Source organism: Hydra vulgaris, chromosome 10 (genome assembly GCF_038396675.1).
Source record: "Hydra vulgaris chromosome 10, alternate assembly HydraT2T_AEP".
Lineage (NCBI taxonomy): Eukaryota > Metazoa > Cnidaria > Hydrozoa > Anthoathecata > Hydridae > Hydra > Hydra vulgaris.
In genome coordinates this window covers 512,111-535,593 of record NC_088929.1, presented here as the reverse complement: position 1 = coordinate 535,593, position 23,483 = coordinate 512,111, and the positions used below count along the sequence as shown (strand labels likewise).

Here is a 23,483-nt window from a genome sequence, read left to right as displayed (position 1 = left end):
AAATATGTTCTTCTAGACTTTTATGAAGATTCAAACGAAAGCAGTGAGGCAATAACAACGCACTTGGTTGATGTGATAGAGAGAAATGGTTGGGACATAAACAACGTTTCTGCCTTTTCTGCGGATAATGCTTTAGTGAATTTTGACAAGAACGTTTCTGTGTATCAGAAACTGAAAGGAAGAAATTCAGCCATCATTTTTGCAAATTGCAAATGCCATATATAGAAAACAGTTTTTATTAAAGACAGATTTTGATTTGTACTATTATAAGTCTTTCTTTTAAAAATACATATTATAATTTAAAAACTGAAAAACGAGGTAATCACTCCTTGTAATCATTTAAAAAGGTTAAAATTTTTTGACAATAACCATTATCAAAAATCTGATTAGCAATATACTTTTAATCGCAAGTAGTTTTTATGTTTTCATGACAGTACCGTTTTCATATATGCTTTCATGACAGTACTGCTTTCATGTATGTTTTCATGACAGTACTGTTTTAATGTATGTTTTCATAACCTATTGTAATCATTATAATAGCTTTATTCAATCAAGTACACAGGCATTGCTGTATTACATATAATGTAAATGAAGTATAATAGCCAGCACCCAAAACCCCCAGCAAATTCTCACTCCCCACTCGCCACGCCCCGCCCAATCCGATCTCCCAGATTTAACCTAGCTAGAGGTGGCAACCTCAAGCTAGGTTAAATCTGGGAAATCCAATTAGAGATTTATATATATATTTATATATATATATATATATATATATTTATATATATATATATATATATATATATATATATATATATATATATATATATATATATATATATATACATATATATATATATATATATATATATATATATATATATATTTTTTATATATTTCGTTGTTAATAGTATTTACAATAACAATGTACATGAATAAAAACAATTTATGACCGGGGCAAAAAGAAGACTATAGTTGCCTTATCACTAAGCCCCGTAATAAATATACCGTAAATTGCAATGCTAATAAAAACCGTAAAAGTTACATATGCTATAAATTTTTTTTTTATTAACGCTTAAGTTTAGTTTACTTACTAAAAAGACCAACAATAAAGAAGAAAAAAACAAAAAAACAAAAAAAAAACATATATATATATATATATATATATATATATATATATATATATATATATATGTTTCAATATCATATCTTGTTGTACGTGATATATATATATATATATATATATATATATATATATATATATATATATATATATATATATATATATATATGTATATATATATATATATATATATATATATATATATATATATATATATATATATATATATATATATATATATATATAGTATAAAGCATAAAACAACAGCTGCGTACAAACTAAATTTTTTCTTTGTATATATATATATATATACATATATATATATATATATATATATATATATATATATATATATATATATATATATATATATATATATATATATATATATATATATATATATATATATATATATATATGTATGTATGCTATATATATATAGCAATGACATCGCAAATGGGGGAAGTATTTTTTTAACAGCAAAAAGCTATAAAATAGAAAAAGAAATAAAGAAAAAATATATAAAAATTGTTAAGAATAGAAGATTAACAAAAAAACTAATGAAGTGAAAACAATGAAATTTTTAAAGAATATAAATTAAAGAAAGATAACAGAACAATAAACAGAACAACTTAAAGCAAAGTTAAAAGAAAAAATTACCCTTCTGATCCTTAAACGTTGTGTTATCTCATTCATTCATTCTCTCAACTCAGCTCATTAACTTTTTCCTTTTTTGTTATATGTCTGGCTATTTTTAATAGTTATTATTCTCCTCCTTTTTGTTATAATTATTTTTTGGTCACTTTCTATATTATTACTTTTTGTTGCTTGTTTGTTTTGTGCTTTATTTGTTTATCTTATAAGGGTGTCGAGTGACACCGAACCTAATTTTTTAAATTATAAATAAATCTGCAATTTTTTTCAATATTATGGTTAAATAAATGGATAAAACAAAATATAAAAACTCTCTCACTCTCTCTCTCTCTCTCTCTCTCTCTCTCTCTCTCTATATATATATATATATATATATATATATATATATATTATATATATATATATATATATATATATATATATATATATATATATATATATATATATATATATATATTTATATATATATATATATATATATAATATATATATATATATTATATATATATATATATATATATATATATATATATAATATATCCATAAAATGGATATGGATACTTTATGGATATGCAGCAGCATTACCATAAAATTTATCTTGTTTGCGATCTGCAATTTTCTTTCTTACTACGACCATAATTTCATGTAACTCGGAACAAGTAGTTTTTTATTTTTTCTTTGCATATATATATATATATATATATATATATGCAAAGAAAAAATTTATGCCTTAGAATATTAGACAAAAATTTATTTAATGAAGAAATTACTTATTTTTGGAATAAAAAATTAGAATTCATCATTTAGCGCTTTATATACAGTTTAATAAATTTTTTAGAATAATATAGATATAAATACGAGATTCTCTTTTCAAGTCTTTTCTAATTCAATCTACTACGATTACCGCTTTTTACTGATTTCTTTTGAATGCCATAAAACTTCAAACCAGTTAGATAATATAAAACAAACAGTTGATACAAAATGAATATAATTTAGTACAATTTGTCATAGTAAAATATTATTTGTTATCATATATATTATATAATATAAAATGAATCCTGAAAAAGAAAATTAAACCGAAAATAAAACTGGTAAAAAAGCAGTATTTACCCAAATGCTTTGAGTTTTGCAAACAAACTAGCGCTTTTTGAGTAGACAGAGCATCAATAGATCAAAAGACGTTTTGTTTATGCTTATTATAACTATTATAATATAATATATACAATAACTTTTATAATATAGTATAATTTGTCATAATAAAATATTATTTGTTGTAATAAATATTATATATTATATAAAATATAATATATATAGTAACTACTATTATTTAATATAATTTGTTTATATTTATTGTAACTATTATTACTTGATGTGTAGATGTTGATGTGTAAATGTCACCTATTATATTATAATTTTTAATCATTTAAAAAACGAATAGTTTCTTAATAGTCGAATTACATTTTTATAAAAACATCTTAATTCTATTCAATTATTTTTGACTTTGGCGTAAACTCTGTAGAATGAGTTAAGTAATTGTCTATTTGCCGCTCTTTTTACGGATGTTTTTCGTTGATTTTTACGGAAAATAGAAATTACGGAAACCGTAAATTTTTACGGAGAAAGTGCTGTGACTTTGCTGACGGCAATTTTTTTAACAGCGTACATGTACAAAGCAAACAGAGCGTCAGAAGCACTATTACATTTCTAGAAACAGCTAATAGCAACATCACTTCCCATACCGGCATTATATGTTTTTGTTTAATAACAATTTTCAAGTTTTTTACTTTGGAGCCCAAAGGTCCAATGCCAGTTTTTGAAAGTCGTATTGAAGTAATTTGTTTTGTCAACCCTGCAAGCTTTTCTATCAATATAATACAAAAGTGCCTCAAGCACCTTATTGAAAGAAAGTCAACTGAAACAAAGTCTTAAATCCACGGGTCCTTAGTAAATGTGCAGCTACCTTTGCTAACTTCTTTTGCTTATCTTGAAGTGCTTGTTTACAACTTGTGAAGTTCCCAACTTGTGAAAAAAATTGAATGTAACGCCTATTTACAAGAAGGGGAGTAAACTAAATGCATCAAACTACCGGCCTATCTTACTCACATCCATTCCATGCAAAATAATGGAGAGTATTTTTCAAACAAGCATAACGGAACACTGTGTTGTTAATGATTCTATTACTCCAACGCAGCACAGCTTGTTGATTGCAAGGTTTAAATCTCAAACCTATTAGAAACTTGGGACATCATTACGGAAGCAATTCATCGCAGCCACGCAGTACACGTCATGTACACAGACTTTGCGAATGCGTTTGACAAAGTCCCGCGTAAACGTCTTCTTCAGTTGAAAGCTTACTACTCGAACTAGACCTTAGTATTATGGTCTCTAATAACCTTAACGTTAGACCACAAGTAGAGTCTGCCACATCAATACCAAATAGAATACATGGTGACAAACAAATACATTTCGTAGTCGCAGTTTTTATTTATGGCGCACACTGTATCTCACTTACATTCGCCCCCACCTTGAGTTTTTTTGTCCCGCAAAATTTTTCAAACAGTAAAAGCTAAGTATATTTTGAAAGGGCATAAACAAAAGCTAGAACTCCAGCTAGAACAAAATTGTAAAGATTGACATTTTTTTTTGTCTTTTTCAAAAACAAAGCTGTTGTCCCATGGAATGCGCTTTCCCTAGCAGCAGTGAACGATCCATCAATGAATGCTTTTAGCATAATAAATAATGAATGCTTTCCGTATAATAAAGACAGCATAACAAAGTAACTTTTAAAAACACAATTGCGGCTTTGTCTGTTGCATCTGTGTTTTTATTTTCGTCAGCACAGACAGACATGGTGCAGCACTTCTTTATCAAACTATAATAGATATACTGTATTTTAATCGCTGAATCAAAAAAAATACAAATAAAATTAAAAAATTTATAAAATAGTTTTATAAACCATTTCTTTACACTGCATCCTTGAAAAAAAATACTTTTCATTTATTCATAATTTTATCTCTTGCTGCAATATTGTATGGGGTGATACGAACTATGGTAAATTAAAAAAACTTTATAGTAAATAAAAACACGCATGCAGGATTGTATTTGATGCACACAGAACTTTTAACTTTGAACTTCTCTTAAGGAAACTTTGTGTTTATAAACTTAATATACACCAAGTTCTACAATTCATGTTTAAAACAAAATAGACACACACATGCACGCACGCATATATATGTATATATATATATATATATATACACATATATACACATATATATATACATATATATATATATATATGCACACGCACAACAGACACACACACACACGCATATATATATATATATATATATATATATATATATATATATATATATATATATATATATATATATATATATATGCGTGTGTGTGTGTGTCTGTTGTGCGTGTGCATATATATATATATATATATATATGTATATATATGTGTATATATGTGTATATATACATATATATATATATATATACATATATATGCGTGCGTGCATGTGTGTCATCAAACTATACGAATTCTTTTAATACAAACAATAACTTATTTTGAGAAATTTTGAATGGGTTATGGACACCAGCATCATCAGCTCGTAAAATATTACAAAATTTTTTGAACGTTAAAAAAACAGTTTTATAAATTTTTTAACTGGCGTCAGCAGTTATATGGCTTTTTTTTTTCTTTACGTAAGAATATAAAAAACGGAGTTCAAAATTTAGTTTTGACAAATTGCCCATTATCGAGATTTATTCTGCCATTCGATGGGAATCATTGGTGCCTCTGTATTTCGAGTGCTTCACGTACTTTACGGTCGAAATTTGGCTTCTTTTCTGTAGACTTTAAACTCATACTTACCTTTGCTGTTATTTATTATTGTTATATCTAGGAAATTCAGAGTTTTATTATGGCTTTCTGTCTCAATTATGTATTGTATTGCTGGGTGTTGTTTATTTAAGATTATTTTAAATTTCTCCGCTTCTTAGATGTTTGAAAATCTAGTATGGCTATCATCGTCGTATCTTAGATAGGATTTTAAGTCGAGGGGAAGATTTAATGTCATTGCAATTTTGAAAGCGTTTTCTTCGTGATGTTGTAGAAAAGATTCTGTCAATACAACCATGAATGAAAGACCAATGGGAACGGAATTCTCCAACTCATGGATCTCGTTGTTCCACAAAAAATAGCAGCGATGTAAACAAAGCTCTATAAGTGTTTTTGTTTCTGATATAGTAAGCTTGGTAGAACATCTGTAGTAATCACCTTTATTTAATTGATCTATAAGAATTAAAGTAGCTTCTTTAAGTGGAATTGATGGATACAGGTTTATTACATCGAATGAAACTTGAACTTCGTTTTCGTCAACATTCCATGAGTTTGCTTTGCTAACAAAATCAAAAGAATTTGTCAAACGTGTTTTATTTAAGATAGGTTTTATTGCTTTAACTAAGTAGTTAGATATTCCATAATTAGGTGTGCTGATAGTTGATACAACTATTCTCATAGGGTAAGCTTTTTCAGGCTTGTGAGCTTTAATTAGACCATACATACGAGGTGGGATTGGATCACTTGGATATATACTGTCATATTCTGTTTTTAAAAATCTTTGTTTTTGTTAAGTTGTGAGAGATAGGTTTTAATTTTTATAGCATAACTAGAAGTAGGATCTTCACTTAAAACCTTTGTTTGAATTTGATCGCGAATTCTTTCTAAAGCTTTTTTGTGTTCAATTCTCACAAATCCATAACCCTTATCAAACGGATATATATCGACAAGTTTGTTTTCCTTACTTTCCTTTAGAGCTTTTTTTTGCTCTCTTGTTAAGTTTTGGCTAATTTTTTTTTACCCATTTTAAGTTCTTTTAAAACATTTTTTTTCAAATCCTGCGCATTTTCAATTATGTTGTTATATTCTAGCTTTAAAGCAAACGACTCTGTCGTGGCGATAATATCCATATAAGGGATATGTTTTAAAGAAGGTACAAAGTTTGGACCAAGATTAAGAAGATCGTTTTGGTTATTAGGAATTTTGGTACTGCATAGGTTTAAAACAGCATTCTTAGTATGCGTAGTTAATTTACCGTTTTTAATTTTTTGTTTATTTTTAAATTCGTTTTGAAGAATGTTAAACTTTTTGAACAATCTTTCTTTTGATCTTATAAACATTATTTCGCGGGCTTTTTCAGTGACTTGTTCAACTTTTTCATAGTCTTTTTCATCAAGATTTAAGATTTTCCTGAAGGTTTTTTGTTTCATTTATAAAGATAAAATACCGTTTTTTAGCATCGTTTTTTAGATAAATCAAAATTTCAAATCAAAATCGAAAAACAATACTCATTGCTCTCTTTGTACTTACAGGACTGTTGATACGTAACAATTTTGGAATAATTTTGTATTTTTTGCACTTTTGTAAAAATATATTCTGGTTTTTGGATTTAGCTACCGACTTTTTTAATAACTGTAACTGTTCAGTTTGTTTGTAGATATCAGCTCGTAGATATCAGCATTTGTTTGTAGCGTTTGTTTGTAGATATCAGCTTGTAGATATCAGCATCGTGTATAAGAGTGTATAAGAGTGTAATAAGAAAACATCAAACAATACGAATTCTCTTAATACAAATAATTTATTTTGAGAAATTTTCACTGAGTTATGGATACCAGCATCATCAGCTCGTAAAATATTACAAAATTTTTTTCAAAAGTTTTTTATACTCTTACGCAAGGAAAAAAGAAGCCATTAAACTGCTGACGCCAGTTAAAAAATTTATTAAACCGTTTTTTTAACGCTCAAAAAATTTTGTAATATTTTACGAGCTGGTGTCCATAACCCAGTGAAAATTTCTCAAAATAAGTTATTATTTGTATTAAGAGAATTCGTATTGTTTGATGTTTTTTTATTAATATATATATATATATATATATATATATATATATATATATATATATATATATATATATATATATATATATATATATATATATATATATATATATATGCGTGTGTGTGTCTGTTGTGCGTGTGTATATATATAAGTGTATATATGTGTATATATATATGTGTGTGTGTATATATATATATATATATATATATATATATATATATATATATATATATATATATATATATATATATATATATATATATATATATATATATATATATATATATACAGCTATGCTCAAATGTATGGAGCACCTATTTGTTTAAATATATTTGTGTTTAAAAAATGAGATATACATGATGAATTTTTTTTTAAATGGTATTTTATTTGTTTTTTACGTTTAAGCATTAGTAAATCATTTAATGCATGTTGAATTTGCTTGTCTGGGCATGATTAGACTTGTCTTAACTTGTCTACATACTCACTTAGTATAAATTCTGTCGAATTAAGATATTCATTTCATTCTTATCTTAAACGTAACTATTGTCAGCCGCTCATTATCTATTGTTTAAAAGTAGTGATTTTTTTTATCGTTCTTTATTTATTTTCATTATGAGTAAAACACGCGAACTTTCTGTGAGTGAAAGAAGCCAAATTGTGATACTCTATAAACAAGGACATTCCCAAGTGGAAATTTCAAAAATTATGAAATGCTCAAGGAAAGCAGTGCAAAATGCTATAAATAGATTTAGTGAAACTGGTTCATACGAAAATAGACCAAAAACGGGAAGAAAACGTATACTTTCTCCTAGAAACCATCGTTTCCTCAACAGGATTTCACTTCGAAATCGGACCAAATCTTCTAAAGACTTGGTTAGCGATCTGTGGGAGCACAGAAAAATTCAAATTTCTGCTCCAAGTGTTAGAAGATACTTAAAAGAAGGTAATTTACATGGAAGAAGGGCTCGCCGAAAACCATTGCTGACTGAGCACCATAAGAAACTTCGTTTAGAATGGGCTAAACAGCACCAAAATTGGTCATCAGAAGATTGGGCCAAAATTATTTGGTCAGACGAATCAAATATAGAGGTAAGGCATCATTATGACTTACGGTGTAACCAAAAAATAAAATAAAAATATCATTTCGAAATTATTCCTTTAAGTACCTGAAATTTTACATGTTGAAATTTATAATATCAAATTTGTATTCCTTTACTTTTTTGACCTAGATTTTCGGGCAACCTGGAGGCACCTTTGTAAGACGACGACCAGGCGAAGCATTTGAGCCGGAATGTATCATCCCTACAGTCAAATTTGGCGGTGGTGGCACAATGATCTGGGGTTGCATGGCCTCCAGTGGCGTAGGTGAAATATTTTTATGTGAGGGTAGGATGAATGCAGAGCGCTACATTACCATGCTAAATGAAGTTTTGGAGCCATCAATATTGAAATTATTTGACGAAGATGTCCCTCAATATTATTTTCAACAAGATAACGCTCCTTGCCACAAGACAAAAAAAAGTTTGGACTGGTTTTCAACAAATGAAGTTCCCCTCATTACGTGGCCCCCCCAGTCTCCAGATTTGTCACCCATAGAAAATTTGTGGTCTATTTTGAAGAGGAAGTTGTCAATTTACAGATGTAAATCCAAAGAAGAATTTAAAGCGAAAATTCTGGATGAATGGGAAAAAATACCAGCGAATGTATGTAAGGATCTTGTGGACAGCATGCCCAAAAGACTACGTGCGGTGATCAAGGCAAAGGGAGGTGCTACAAAATATTAATTATATTAAATAATATTGTTGAATTGAAATAATTTGTATCAAATAAACACATTCACATTTACTATTTGTTCATTACTTTTGAATTTTAAATAAAATATAGGGGTGCTCCATACATTTGAGCATAGCTGTATATATATATATATATATATATAGCTGTATATATATATATATATATATATATATATATATATATATATATATATATATATATATATATATATATATATATATATATATATATATATATATATATATATATATATACATATACATATATACATATATATACATATATATATATATATATATATATATATATATATATATATATATATATATATATATATATATATATATATGTACGTATATATATATATATATATATATAAATATATATATCCATATATATGCATATATATATATACACATATATACACTTACATATATACACACGCACAACAGACACACACACACACACACATATATATATATATATATATATATATATATATATATATATATATATATATATATATATATATACGTGCGTGTGTGTGTATATATGCGTGCGTGTGCGTGTCTGTTTTGTTTTAAACATGAATTGTAGAACTTGGTGTATATTAAGTTTATAAACACAAAGTTTCCTTAAAAGAAGTTCAAAGTTCAAAGTTCTGTTTGCATCAAATACAATCCTGCATGCGTGTTTTTGTGTGTGCACTAGATATATATATGTATAAATAATCGTAGAATTATTTAACAACATTATTTTTATATAAATAGTAGAATTGTTTCTTTGTAACAGTGTAATGAATGCTTTCGTATCTTTTCCGTATGTGCACGTTCCAAAATGCTCATTCCATGAGGTTTTGCAAGTAATCTTTCGAAATGATTCTTTGTTTACAGCTCTGGAACATTCAGCGCTTGAATAGTCTTGGTAAGCTTCTATGTTAAAATTGTTTCCAGGGGCGAAGACCCGGGTAAGGTTCGTATTGTACGTCCCCGCTTAATTGCTACAAAATTTTGCAATTAATTTTCCACTACCTTCAAAAGCAGCTTGAGCTTTAAAACTTTTAGCAGTTGTATAGTCCCAATAACTTTGAGATGTTGCATACTAAAACATTTTCCAGGGCCAATGATACAAGGGGGAACAATTGCCCTTCCTACTCGAACTTTTTTTTTTCTTATAAAAGAAAACATTTTAGAAAAACTCCTTGAAAAAGATGTTTTTAAATTTTTTTTAACTTTGCGTTATTAAGGTAATAAAAGCAAAAGCTCATATAACAAAGCACCAGCGTCAAATAAAAAGTTAAAACACGGACTATTTTACGATATGAGTTCGAATCCTGTCACCGCCAACTCAGCGCTTGAGTAGTACGGAAGATCGAGGCTAGTTGGCCGCAGGGGTAAGTTGACGAACTGCGTTAATCTTTAGAGCCTTTTATCAGAAAGTGACAAAAGTTACACAGAACCTTCCTAATTGACCATTTCAACACTCACAATAGTATTGTCAGGATTAGTGCATGCGCATAGGAGATTTATGCGCTTTTTACACAAAAACGTAACTTTTGGAACATCGCTTCCTTTTTACTTTAAAAAGAAAATATTAAGTCGTATGAAAAAAAAAATTATTGTAAAAGTTCTAGTCACAATTGGTTTACTATATCCAGTCAGACTTTTTTTCAAAGTTGCCGTTTTTTAGGATCTATATACTGTTTATTGAAAAAAAGGCTTTCGGGGTAAGTTAGCAAAATTTTCACGGAGTTAGTTGGCTCATAGCATTTACTGTGGAAAAAAAAATATATTTTTATAATATTATTATTATTTTTTTTAATTTTAAACAATATTGAAAAAATTTATTTTAACAAAAAAATAAAGTTTGTGCCAACTTACCCTGTGGTGGGGTAAGTTGGCGCAGTTTTTTTTTTTTTTCTGAGGGCCCGGAAAGGCTCCAAGAATTTTATTTTGTAAATGAATACAAGTTTCATAAGTTACCCAAATTCATACTTTTTGAGACTAAACTTTAATATTTTCAAAAAAATTTACTGTTAGGGCTACAAAGCTCATAGAGTATAAACCGAGCCAACTAGCCCCGGTCCCCTACTTCGTACGTAAAAATGTTGGTCAATAACGGACGCTACTTTGGATTAGTCTTAATGACTATTTGTGGCTGTTTCTATGCTAAGCCAATAATATCGTCGGATATAACAGTGTATAGAAAAATATAGCATATAAATTCAAAAAATAATAATAATAATAATATTAAAAAAAAAAAAAAGACTAAACATGAAATCATTTAATTTGAAAACAAACGTGAGTTATTTTTAAGCATTTTAATATATAATTAAGTTTTGGGAGTCATTTTTTGATTTCAACAAAGGCATTATTTCCCTATTACGTAATTGCATTCGTATATTAACTTTGCTCAAGCTATTTTCATCGTTTTATTCTTATGCATTAAATGACATTTAAAAATGTATATTATATGAAAATCTTGGTTTATTTGTAAAAGTTTACAACTGAAACTTATCAATAGCATATAAAAAATTAGCATTTTATATACTTAGTTAATTATACGTATTTGATTCATAAAACGTAATTAAATGTATTTATTATGCCGCATTTCGTAAGTTTTTTTCCGATAAGAACTGTTTCGCAAGTTGCGGTGCGAAAGAGTTTCGTTTCGAAAGAAATTTGGTTTTTTATCATTATTTTAAAAAATAAAACCTTAAAATGTTCATATGTTGCAATACTGAAAATAAAACTTTATTATAAACATTTGGTATATAAAAATTTTATTTTTCACAATTTTATCCGTTTGACCAACAAAATTTTTTTATAGACTCAGAAACGTCGTTTAGCAAAAGAGCTCATTTCGCAAGTGCGACTTCCGTAAGCACTACTTTCGTATGTAGCAAAATAGTTTTATTTTGTAATTCAACTTGCGAAAGGCTACATTTCGTAAGTAGCATTTGCGAAATGAACATCGACGTTTATTTTTGTTTCGTAAAATTCGGTACGAAAAAAAAAATTCCTGATTTTCAATATTCTTCCGAAAAAAAATTATTTATCCGGAATTATACGAAATCTTCCGGTTAACAACTCTAATATAAACTGACAAATTTTTAATGTCAATTTGGGTTGATGACTTTGTAATGACAATGTAAATTTGGGTTGAAGACAGTTTATGTCTTGTGCTTGCTCTTTTATTTATTAACATGATTTATTTTATTGTAAATATACGGCAAATAAAAAAATATTCTTAAAAGCTTTTACCTTATTTTAAACTTGCTATTTAGAATTCTCCTATTTATTACCAAATAACTTCTTTTTAATTCGAGTTTTTTTTTTTGTTGATTTGTTTTCGGGATTGATCGTATTTCGTAATGGAAAATTGATTGTTTTACGGATTGATGCGTGTTTTACGGTTTGATTCATATTTTACAGATTTATAATACTAGTTTCTTATAATTAATAAACGCAAATACATTTTTTTCGAGTTCTTTATATGAAGGGTGTTCAAATTTAAATTAACCTTGTAATTTAAAAAAGAAAACAATTTTTTTTAAATAAGCAGATTTTTTTTATTGAATATTAAAAAAAGTAGACACGCAGTTAATAATGGAAAAAAAGTATAATAAATGACCACCTCTTGCAGCTCTACAGGGCTTCAATCTTTGAGTAAAATTTTCCAACCCATCATGACATAGCTGTGTTTCAATTTGAGTAATTTGCTCGAATGTTGAATGGTTTGAGGATTATTAGCGTTATCTTTGCTTTTCAAAAAACCCCATAAAAAGAAAGATATTGGTGTTAGATCACATGATCTTGGTGGCCAATTAACAGTTCCTCTTCGAGAAATTATTCGATCACGAAATTTTTCTTTCAAAAGATTGATTGTTTCTGTTGCTGTATGACATGTTGCATACAGCAACATAAACTAGAATGTGGTTTTTCCTAATCAAACTACATATTCTGAACATCAGTATTCTCTAATTTGTCAAACAGAGATACTAATCATTGTACAATAACGAGCACTATTCAAAGTAACAGTGTGTCCAGTTTTATTTTTAAAGAAATATGGATCAATCAATCCACAGACTAACATCCACATCAAATTTGAACACCCTGTATAAATGTTGTCATGAGATTCAAGCTTTTCTAAGATTTCAAGCTTTGTGGACGTTATCAGAGTTTTCTAAGATTTCAAGCAATGTGGACGTTATCAGAGTTTTATAAAAAAATAAAAACATTATAAAAATCTTTATAAAGTTTATTAAAACTCATCAAAAACAGATTATTTTGCTTTATCCTTTTTTTTGCGTAGTTGTGCCTCATCATGAAGTTTGCGTTTATCATCGAGTTTACGAACCTAATAAAACAAAAATTACAAACTAACATAATCGGATCATTTAAAATAAACTTTATAAGTAACGTTTTCGTTGAAAAGCGAAAAAGTTATTATTATTAATATTATAATTGTAAATTCATCAAGAAGTTTTGCATTAGAATAATTCAAATTGTTTACAATTTGACAAATTGAATGTTATTGGTTAATCAAATTATATTTATAAGAAAATCGCACCTGTGATGCCTTTCTTTTTTTAGAATGCATAATTTTTTCATATAAAGCTTTCTTTTTTCTAGGAAGCATAGATACTGCTAATTTCTTTTCTTCGGCAGTCAAAGAGTCAGATTCTGCCTTACGTTTACCACCTGCTGAAACTAATGGTAAAAAAAAAAACTAGCTAAAATGATATATTTAAATGACATAAAACTAGCTAAAATGTATTAGTATTGTCAATAGTCAGAATCAGGGGTTAGGGTACAACTAGAAAAAAATTGTTGTTGTCAATAGTAGAACAATACAACACGCAAAGTAAAATCTGATGTTCAAAATTATTAATCGCACAAAATAATTATAACAAGTTTACCGATTTCCTCGTCAGCCTCAGCATTTTTCTTTAAAAGTTCTTTCTCCATTTCAATTATTTGTCTTCTTTCGGGTGGTATGTAATCACCCTCTTTTTCTTCTACAAAAGGTGAAAGGTGTGGTGGTAACAATGCACCTGGAACATAGTCGTCAATCGGCAAAAGTTTACGAGCATTTACACAATCAAAGACCCATTGAGGTTGGAGATAACGTCTTTAAGTAAAATAAAATTAGACTTTTAATAAAGTGGGACTATTTAATTTTGATGCATACCTAGTTCAAAAACCAGTTTAAAGATTTAGGAAAGCCTAACCTGGATAATACTTGGTTTTTTATAATCGGTCTATCAACTATTTGATGCGTAATTGATTCATCATCCTCTGTAAAAGTTGAGCCAACGGCTACTGTCTTATCCCAAGACACAGATGCGCCAAAGGACCTACAAATCAAGTAAATACAAACTCCATCTTTAAAAGGGTGAACACCAGTGTTATTTACTATATTTGGGAAGCGCTTTTGTGAAAGTAAGTGTCTAAGGAATTTTTCATAATATTTTATATTTACTTAACCTTTTTAAAAATATCTTAATTTAACTGAAATTGAACATATTCATATATAAATATATTTTAAATAAACTTTTAACGAAATCAAATTGATTTATCATGACTTAATTAGTTATTTTATAATTCTTCTACTATTTAATTTGTAAACAATATTTTTAAAGGTAGTTAAGTATTTTAAGTGGTTGTATAGATTTATATGTTTGACATTTATATCTTTTACATAATATAATATATATTGCCTAATAAAAATACATTTCAATGTATAAATATATTTCTTTGAATTTTTTGCTTTGTGTTGTTAAAACTTAAATGAGATTTTCTAATGTAGTTCTAATGTAGATGCAACATAAAATTTGCATAAAAAATGCATTGGAAAAAATAGGTATGAAGATTTATTCATTGGAAGAAATAAAGTGCGAAGATTTATTCAATTAAAATTTTTTTTATATGGCTAAATTTGATTCAAATAATAAAACTAACAGAATTTGCAATAAACAAACTGATCAAAACCACTTTATTCACTGCAGAAAGAGTACAGTCGTTTTTAATTACTCATATGGTACAAAACTGTGAAAGGTTGTGATATAAATTTGAAAACTCATTAAAAAGAAGAATTTCAGAATGACGAAATAAAGAACTGATTAAATAACTTCTTGCAAAATGAAACTTTTCCACAAAAAGTGATTGGTAAAACTTTTATGCTCTATAAAGGCATATACATTTTTCTCGGCAACAATGTTACCTGAAAGATTATTTTCCAGAACCACAATCAACTTCAAATGAGGATATGAAATAAAGTAATGAAAAGCCAATAATAACAAATTCAGGATAAGCCTCTTTAGTGCACTAATTGCAGCTATCAATTACTGTTGCAAATATTTTGCAGCAATACTTGAATTGTTGCAAGCTGCACAAGCATGTGAAAACGCTAACGAAAATAGTTTAGCATCATTCTTTTAAAATGAACTAAAAATCGACAACTGTCAAAAACTTATTACAGGGTTATTCATTTTTATATGCGTGTCTATTTATTTTTATATGCGTGTTTATTAATTCTTATATGCTTATTAATTCATTCTTATATGCGCGTTTATATGTGAGTCAACTACCTATAAAATCTCTAATATAATTTGATATAAATAATAAATAGGCTTTTATGTTTTATATAGATATATTCAAAATATAAATTAGGTTGATGCCATTGCTATTTATTTAAAAAATGGTTGCCAAGCCAGCGCTTGATTTATGTAACTTCGCATATGGTTGTAAAATGGAATTGAATTAAACTCTGTAATATCCATAAGTTTTTAAGTTTCCTGATTACCCCATCCGTATTTCGAGGCCTTTTTCCCTGTTTGTAAGTATGCTTTAAATAAGAAAAAAATTCTTCAATTGAATTAATCTGTGGCGTGTATGCTGGCAGATACTTAACAGCTATGCTATGAGAGGCTAGTGTTTGCCTAACAGAAAGACTCCTGTGGAATTTACAACTATACATAACAAACACTGGTGCTAATCGCTGGTGCCAACATTGTAGTAACGAAAGTACAAAATGAATCTACATTCCAGCCTCCAGTTTTTATTTCATAAGCTAGCACTCCCATTGTTGAAATAGCACAAATCAAACTAACATTCTTGCCATGATTTGCAGACAACTGTAAAATTGCTGGCACGCTTCTTAGCAAATAACCATATGTGCTGTTGGTGTGCACATTAAATCTAGTTTCATCCAAACAAATAAGTTTTTCATTTAAAATTTCATTAATTTTGCTTAAAAATGCATAGCGTGCATCAATAACTTGTGCTGAGTTTTGTTTTTCTGGCACATGCACAACACGCTTTCTTTACAAATCTGAGCATTAAAGTTTTCTTGAAATAGTAGGCAGCAACAAGTTGAAGCCTGATGCAGAAAGATTTTCTTTTATTGCTTCTTGTGTACAAAGATTGTTTTCTTGTACGCATAACTCAATAATATTTTTTATTTGAGCGTTTATAGGTCTTTTACCTCATTTTTTACAAAAGAAAACGACTTGAATGCAGTCATGTCATTGAGTTCTCCTCTGTTCAACTTAACAAAAAGATTTTGAACTGTGCCCTTCGATAAATTAAGAGAAGTGAAAATGCTTGTTTTTAGATTCATTTCTTTGAATAAAATGCTTAAGGATTCAATGTGCTCTTTTGTAACATTTTTCCTTGTTTTTTGATTGCCACTGCAATTTTCTCTTCCATCCATAGGATAAATATTTGGGTATTATTAATAATAATAAATAATTAAATATAGTTAAATGAATAATTAGATAAATAGCATTTATTCAATCAATAAATTTAATAATAAAATTAAACAAAAACCTAATACTAAACTAAGTAAGAAAAAGAGGGTAGTTTGTACTTTAAATGAACCATCATCAAATGTAAAAAGTCTTTGTCTTAAATATTTTTAACCTTGTTTACCAGGAAACAAGAACAATATATTTTGAAAAAACTGTGCTTTTTTAAAATGCATATAAGAATGAATAAACACGCAAATAAAAATGAATAGGCATGCATATAAAAATGAATAGATGTGCATAAAAATGAATGGCCCTGTAAATTTTTTGGTATTGATTGATTCAATCTACATAAACAAACGAGAGTTTTTTAAATCGCTGACATTTTCTGTACAAAGTTAGATTCATTAACAAAATTTTATCTGTTGGACACACTAGTAATTCTAGAAAACTACTTTATGAAAAAACATGATTTATAAGTGTTTTTTTTTTTTAATTTGCTGTGCATTGACATTTTGTAAATTTTATTTTGCGTTAACCAAGATATAAGTATGTATCTTTCAGTGTTTGTGATGTGCATTTTTTGCAGTACATTTTAAACTGTAAATTTTTCCTTTTTTTTGAACCCACGTACACACACACACACGCACACAAACACCTACAATGATTTGGGCTAAATTTATTTCAATGTTCCAACTCTAGTATTTCAAGGTTCAATTCCAGTATATTTAATGCAGGTTAAATTAGATTTTTACAGCAGCAATAGTTTGCTTTAATAACAACAACAAAAATGATATAAAAAAATAAATAAGTAATGAGTTAACCAGTTTTACACTTTGCAAAAAGCCAAAACAAAAAAAATAAAAATAAAAAAAACTTTTTGAAATTTTAGGTTTTTTCCAAACCTTACTGTCTATTGTTCATTTTCTTTATCCTTCTTTTCCATTTTTTTTTAATCTTACATTTAGTTTTAATTTAAAAATAAACAAAGTTTGTTTTGTTAAAGTTAAACAAAGATATTTATTTTCATAACAAAAATATACCTTAAAATAAAAACAAGAGCATCTCTAGGAACTTCTCTTGATAAATAAACTTTCATTGAAGAAAATAAAGACAACAAATTCTTCTCATTTTTTGCCTCCTCTTCTTCTTGTTTTTGTATATCTGACTCTTTACTCTTGATTATAAATATTAAAACTAATACATTATATAAATATTTAAATAAATATTATTTTTATACATAATTTACTTTATTTACCCCATCTTCTGTAGGAAACACATCAAAATCTTCAGCTTCATCAACAACTAAAATTATATAAATGTTGTTTATATAAATATCTTATTAAAATTTTATATGCACACATGTTAACAAACTTGTTTTATATGCACACATGTTAACAAACTTGTTTTTTCAAATTAAAAACTATTTTTATTTTGCTTATTTTAAAATTATAAAATATTTATTACGTGCTTCAGCCCTCGGAGTAAGGGTTCCGCAATGCTGACCTAACTGCTGACATAGAAGTCTATAAGATCAGTAAAAAATTGCTGACATCATCATTTCTATGTTTTATGGTAAAACTTTTGTATCAATTTTTTTTTGGCAACCTGATATTGACCTCTAAAATATAAAGATTGGCAAGCTATTGCCAACCTCATTTTATCCTAATTCTAAGAGCTGGTGCTTTTTTTTTTCAACTTTAATGTAATTGATTTATTTTTTAACTTAATTTCAGTGCTTTTGCTTAATTTTACTTACCTTCAATTCAATCACAGCTTGTTTAAAAACAAATCCAGTGACATTAATTTATGCAACTTTTCTAGTGTTACTAGAAAAAGTAATTACTTACTAAATACTATCTTGTAACACTTTTTTTAACTACAAATGATTTTATATTTATTTATTTAAATTCATTTGTTTAAAGAATTCAATTCATGAATTAAATCACATTTTTGTTTCTTAATACAACACATGTTTAATAGAAGAAAAAAAAACTTTGAAATTGATGAGAATAAATAAATCATATGTATTTAGGGAAAACATATTTGACATCTATAAGACTTTTAAACTTTTATTTTATGATATTTTCTTAAAATTCTTTCAAGTTAATCTTAATAAACAAAAAGCAAAAGTGGGAACAATGTTTGTAAAACAGAGTTACTTAAAAGTAGGAACATTGTCTGTAAAACAGAGTTACTTAAAAGTGGGAACATTGTTTGTAAAACAGAGTTACTTAAAAGTGGGAACATTGTTTGTAAAACAGAATTACTTAAAAAATACACACATCAGTTGAAAAACAAGTTCAACAAATATTTTGCAGTTCTAAACTATTGTAAACTTACATTTCTGCTGATTAAGTCAGTTTTTATGTAACTCTATTCAAAAGACTCTGAATTAATCTATTTACTAACTCATTATTTTTTGAATATAGATACATGCTAATAGATACATGTTAATAGATACATGCTAATGACATTGTTTTAGCAAAGGGTTACTTTGAAGCTCTTAACCAGAAACACTTTGTTGAAACTTTTAAGTTTTAATAAAATGGTTTTGGGATATACATAAAATATTTATTATAATGGAGAAATTAATTCTCTTTGAATGCTAGAAGTGTATGGTACAATGTTAACAGCTAAAGCTATCAGACTAATTACTAAAAAGTTTGATTTATTTAGCTCGAATTTAGACTAGAATATTGTAATCATAATAATGAAGTTTAAGAAAGAATATTGGCTATGACACAAAACTTACAATCTGATGTGTATATACATATATATATATATATATATATATATATATATATATATATATATATATATATATATATATATATATATATATATATATATATATATATATATATATATATATATATATGTATATATATATATATATATGTATATATATTATAGTTTTAGTAATTACTTACTTTCACTTATTGGTTCTACTTTTTCTTTGATTTCAAATCAACACTCTCTCTGATAAATTTATGTTTATTGTATTTAGTGACCTGAGAGCTTATTTCATAGATCATCCAGACCATATTTTAAAAATCCAGAAAATGGTATGGATAAAATATCTGCAAAAATCTGAAATATATTTTCCTCTTAATTTTGCTTTGTTGAATTGTTTCTGATTTTTTTTTGTCGAAAGCTGAACTGTTTATAATTTTTTTCAAACTTTTCTTAGTTTTGTATGAGTGATGAGTGAAAAAGCTTAAAAATGAAGTATATTACAAAAATATACACCTTAACTTGAATGTATGGAAATCATTTTGGATATCCAGAAAAACTAAAAGTTTAGAAAAATATCTGGTATTCCGGAAATATCGGAAAAACAATAATACCTGTTATTTCTTTTAACTTTATTTCAAATTAATGAAAAAATTTCAAACTTTATGTGAAACCAAAATAATATTTTTTATAAAATGAAAAAAGTAAAATTTTATTTTCTTTAAATGTTATAAACAAGATTGTATTTTAAAAAATTCAAAACTATGTAATATTAAGTAATATCTAATTAATATTATAAACAATTTTAATGTTATAGATACAAATTTTATCTTATCAAAATAACGTCAACTATTAGAAATGATAATACCTTCAATCGAAGATTTTAAACTGCATGATAATGCTGCTAAACTCTAAATAAAATAATGTTCTTAAATCAAAAAATTGAAAAAATCGAAACCTTAAAATAATTGATAATTATTATTATTATTTTAACTAAGTTTATATAATCCCCTTACATTAATCTTACATTAGTCATACATTAATCATTAATTAATCTTACATAACCATTGTTTACATAATCCTTACACACACTATGTAGGGCTTGAATTAAGTGACCGTGAATTGCGATATCTGGAAAAGCTACAGGTCTTTAAATTTTTAGCTTTTTAAAAATCGTAAACTCTGTTCTGATCACTGAACTCAGTAGCTGATATTCAATAAAAAATATTTATGTTGATCTTAAATTATGATATAAAATTTTTTTGTAAAATCTTAATGTTAAAAAAATATATTATTACTATTATTATTAAAGATTAGAGAGAAGTCTAGATTAGAAGACTAGAAAAATAAACCATGATAAAATACAATATAATTATTAAAAAACAATCACTAATAACAACAGTCTAAAAAAATTTAGCAGTGATCAAAAATTTTAAATAAAAGAAATTGTGAAATTAGATATAAAATACTTTTATATCTCATTTAATTCTTATTAAATATTTTCTAATAAATTAAATGCTCTTAATTCTTTCGCAGATACGCATACAAAATTTAAGACAGAGGAGTTTAAAAAATATAAAAACTAATTTAAACTTTTTATAGTTAATTATAAAAAAAAAAAATTCTACCAACTTATTTTAAAAAATATCTCTATAATTATTTTTATTATCAATTAATTTCTTATTTAAAACATTTAAATTTTTAAATAAATAATTCTTTAAGCTTTCCTCCTTAAAGTTTCCCCTGAACAAAAATCAATATTAATGTTTCATAAATGCGCAAATAGCTTTAGCATAATTTTTTATTGATTCATTTTTAAATTATTGCGCAAATTTTTCGGACCTTTAGTAATAATTATAACTTAACTTTTTTCCTTATAACTTTTTTTTTAATTTATAATCCTTAAATTATCTGGTGACCTGGTGTTTAAAAAAAAAAAAACTAAAAATATGTAAGTTTTGACTGTTGTTATTTTTGCAGTTGTAAATTATTTTTTTGTTTTTCCATTAATTTTTGCAATATGATAACTTGATTTTTTTTTTAATAAAAAGTTCAAGTGTTCACGGTTTTTGATAAACTGAGAATTTAATGACCAGAAATATTTCCGCATATTGAAATTCGCCATCACTTAATTTGAGCCGTGGTATGTATATTAATTATACAAATGTATACTGATGTATATCTATTAAAAATGTATTCAAATGTATATTTATACAAATAATTTCTCAAAAACTTTGAGAAAAAACCAAAAATTTAAAATGAGTATAAAATAATCAATTCAAATAATAGTGCTGTAAAATTGATACAAATAGTATTTTTAAAATCCTATTAAAACTACTCTATTTAAAAAATTACATGATATGCTTATGTATTTATGCTCATTTTTGCTTTTTAATATTGTATATTAAATATATTATATAAATATTATATTATATAAATAGTATATTGAAATACTATTTTATATAATACTACTGAACTATTTACATAGTCACGTACTATTGACATGAATCATGAACTATTGACATATACCATGAACTATTTACATGAATAGTCTAAACTTTTTTTTCTCTATATTGGTAATATATATCAAATCAATATATATCAACTTATATCAAATTTTTAATTCTTTATTTTATTTTATTCCTTAACTTATTCAATATTATTTTAGACTCAGTATATAAGTATTTTATAAAAAATTAAAAAGCCTTGAGCTTTTTTATTTTTACTTATAGCCTTTTGTTTAGAGCTTTATCTGCTTTTTAAATGAGTGCAAAAAACCGCATTTTAAATGGCTTCTCTTAAACAAAATTTTAAAAAATTCTGAAAAGTATTTCATTTCAACTTTTAGATATTTTTGTCCTTATTATAAAATCTCAACTTTTATTTCGTTATTACTACAATTATCATTGGCACTTGGTTTATTTTTTATTTTTTATTATTATAACTTGCAAATTATGACTTCTTCATGTTTATTTTTAATGTATGTTCTAAGTGCTTTAAACTATGTGTTTATGGTCCCGTCAGGGTTCAACATATGTATTTGTACTTATTATTATATTTAAAAATTAGTGTCACTGATCACACTTCTGTATGAATGAACACTGATCACACTTCTGTATGAATGAACACTGATCACACTTCTGTATGAGTGAACACTTATCACGCTTCTGTAAGAGTAATATCTTGATAAATCACTTATTATTATAAATTTATGCTTATAACTATCATTATAATATTTATTATTTTTTTTTTAGTTGTAACTATTGTTCATACTTATTATTAGTATTACTATAATTTGTATTAACTTTGTTATCTATTATTATTTTGATTATTATTATTTTTATTATTATTATACTGTTGTAAGAACATAACGGAAATTAAATATCTTGTTGTTATTATTATTTAAATTCTGATGGATATAAAAAAAGTATACAAATGATCAAATCAAATGCAATAAAATCTAAAGGGTATGTGTATCCATTGATGGAGGTCAAGAATTGAAGGGGTCATGAATTCATTTCAA

At 26.3% G+C, this 23,483-nt stretch overlaps 2 protein-coding genes across 5 annotated transcripts in view; both read right to left on the bottom strand.

Moving 5' to 3' along the window:
* Positions 1-5,781: 5,781 nt before the first annotated feature.
* Positions 5,782-7,054, bottom strand: LOC136085707 (uncharacterized). Its single transcript, XM_065807026.1, has 2 exons — positions 6,646-7,054; positions 5,782-6,389 (listed from the first exon to the last, which is right to left on the bottom strand). Exons 1-2 carry the CDS (start codon positions 7,052-7,054, stop codon positions 5,782-5,784), a joined length of 1,017 nt encoding a protein of 338 aa, XP_065663098.1.
* A 6,659-nt stretch (positions 7,055-13,713) lies between these two features.
* LOC100198384 (pescadillo homolog) overlaps positions 13,714-23,483 on the bottom strand; it is a 52,402-nt gene continuing 42,632 nt past the window's right edge. For all 4 annotated transcript variants that reach the window (XM_065807024.1, XM_065807022.1, XM_065807023.1 and 1 more), the window contains 7 exons: positions 20,829-20,871; positions 18,483-18,529; positions 18,268-18,401; positions 14,708-14,833; positions 14,396-14,607; positions 14,047-14,186; positions 13,714-13,833 (listed from right to left, as the gene is read on the bottom strand). In XM_065807024.1, the coding sequence (XP_065663096.1) occupies positions 13,759-13,833; positions 14,047-14,186; positions 14,396-14,607; positions 14,708-14,833; positions 18,268-18,401; positions 18,483-18,529; positions 20,829-20,871 (777 nt within the window). In that variant the 3' untranslated portion in view covers positions 13,714-13,758. The remainder of the gene's footprint in view (positions 13,834-14,046; positions 14,187-14,395; positions 14,608-14,707; positions 14,834-18,267; positions 18,402-18,482; positions 18,530-20,828; positions 20,872-23,483) is intronic.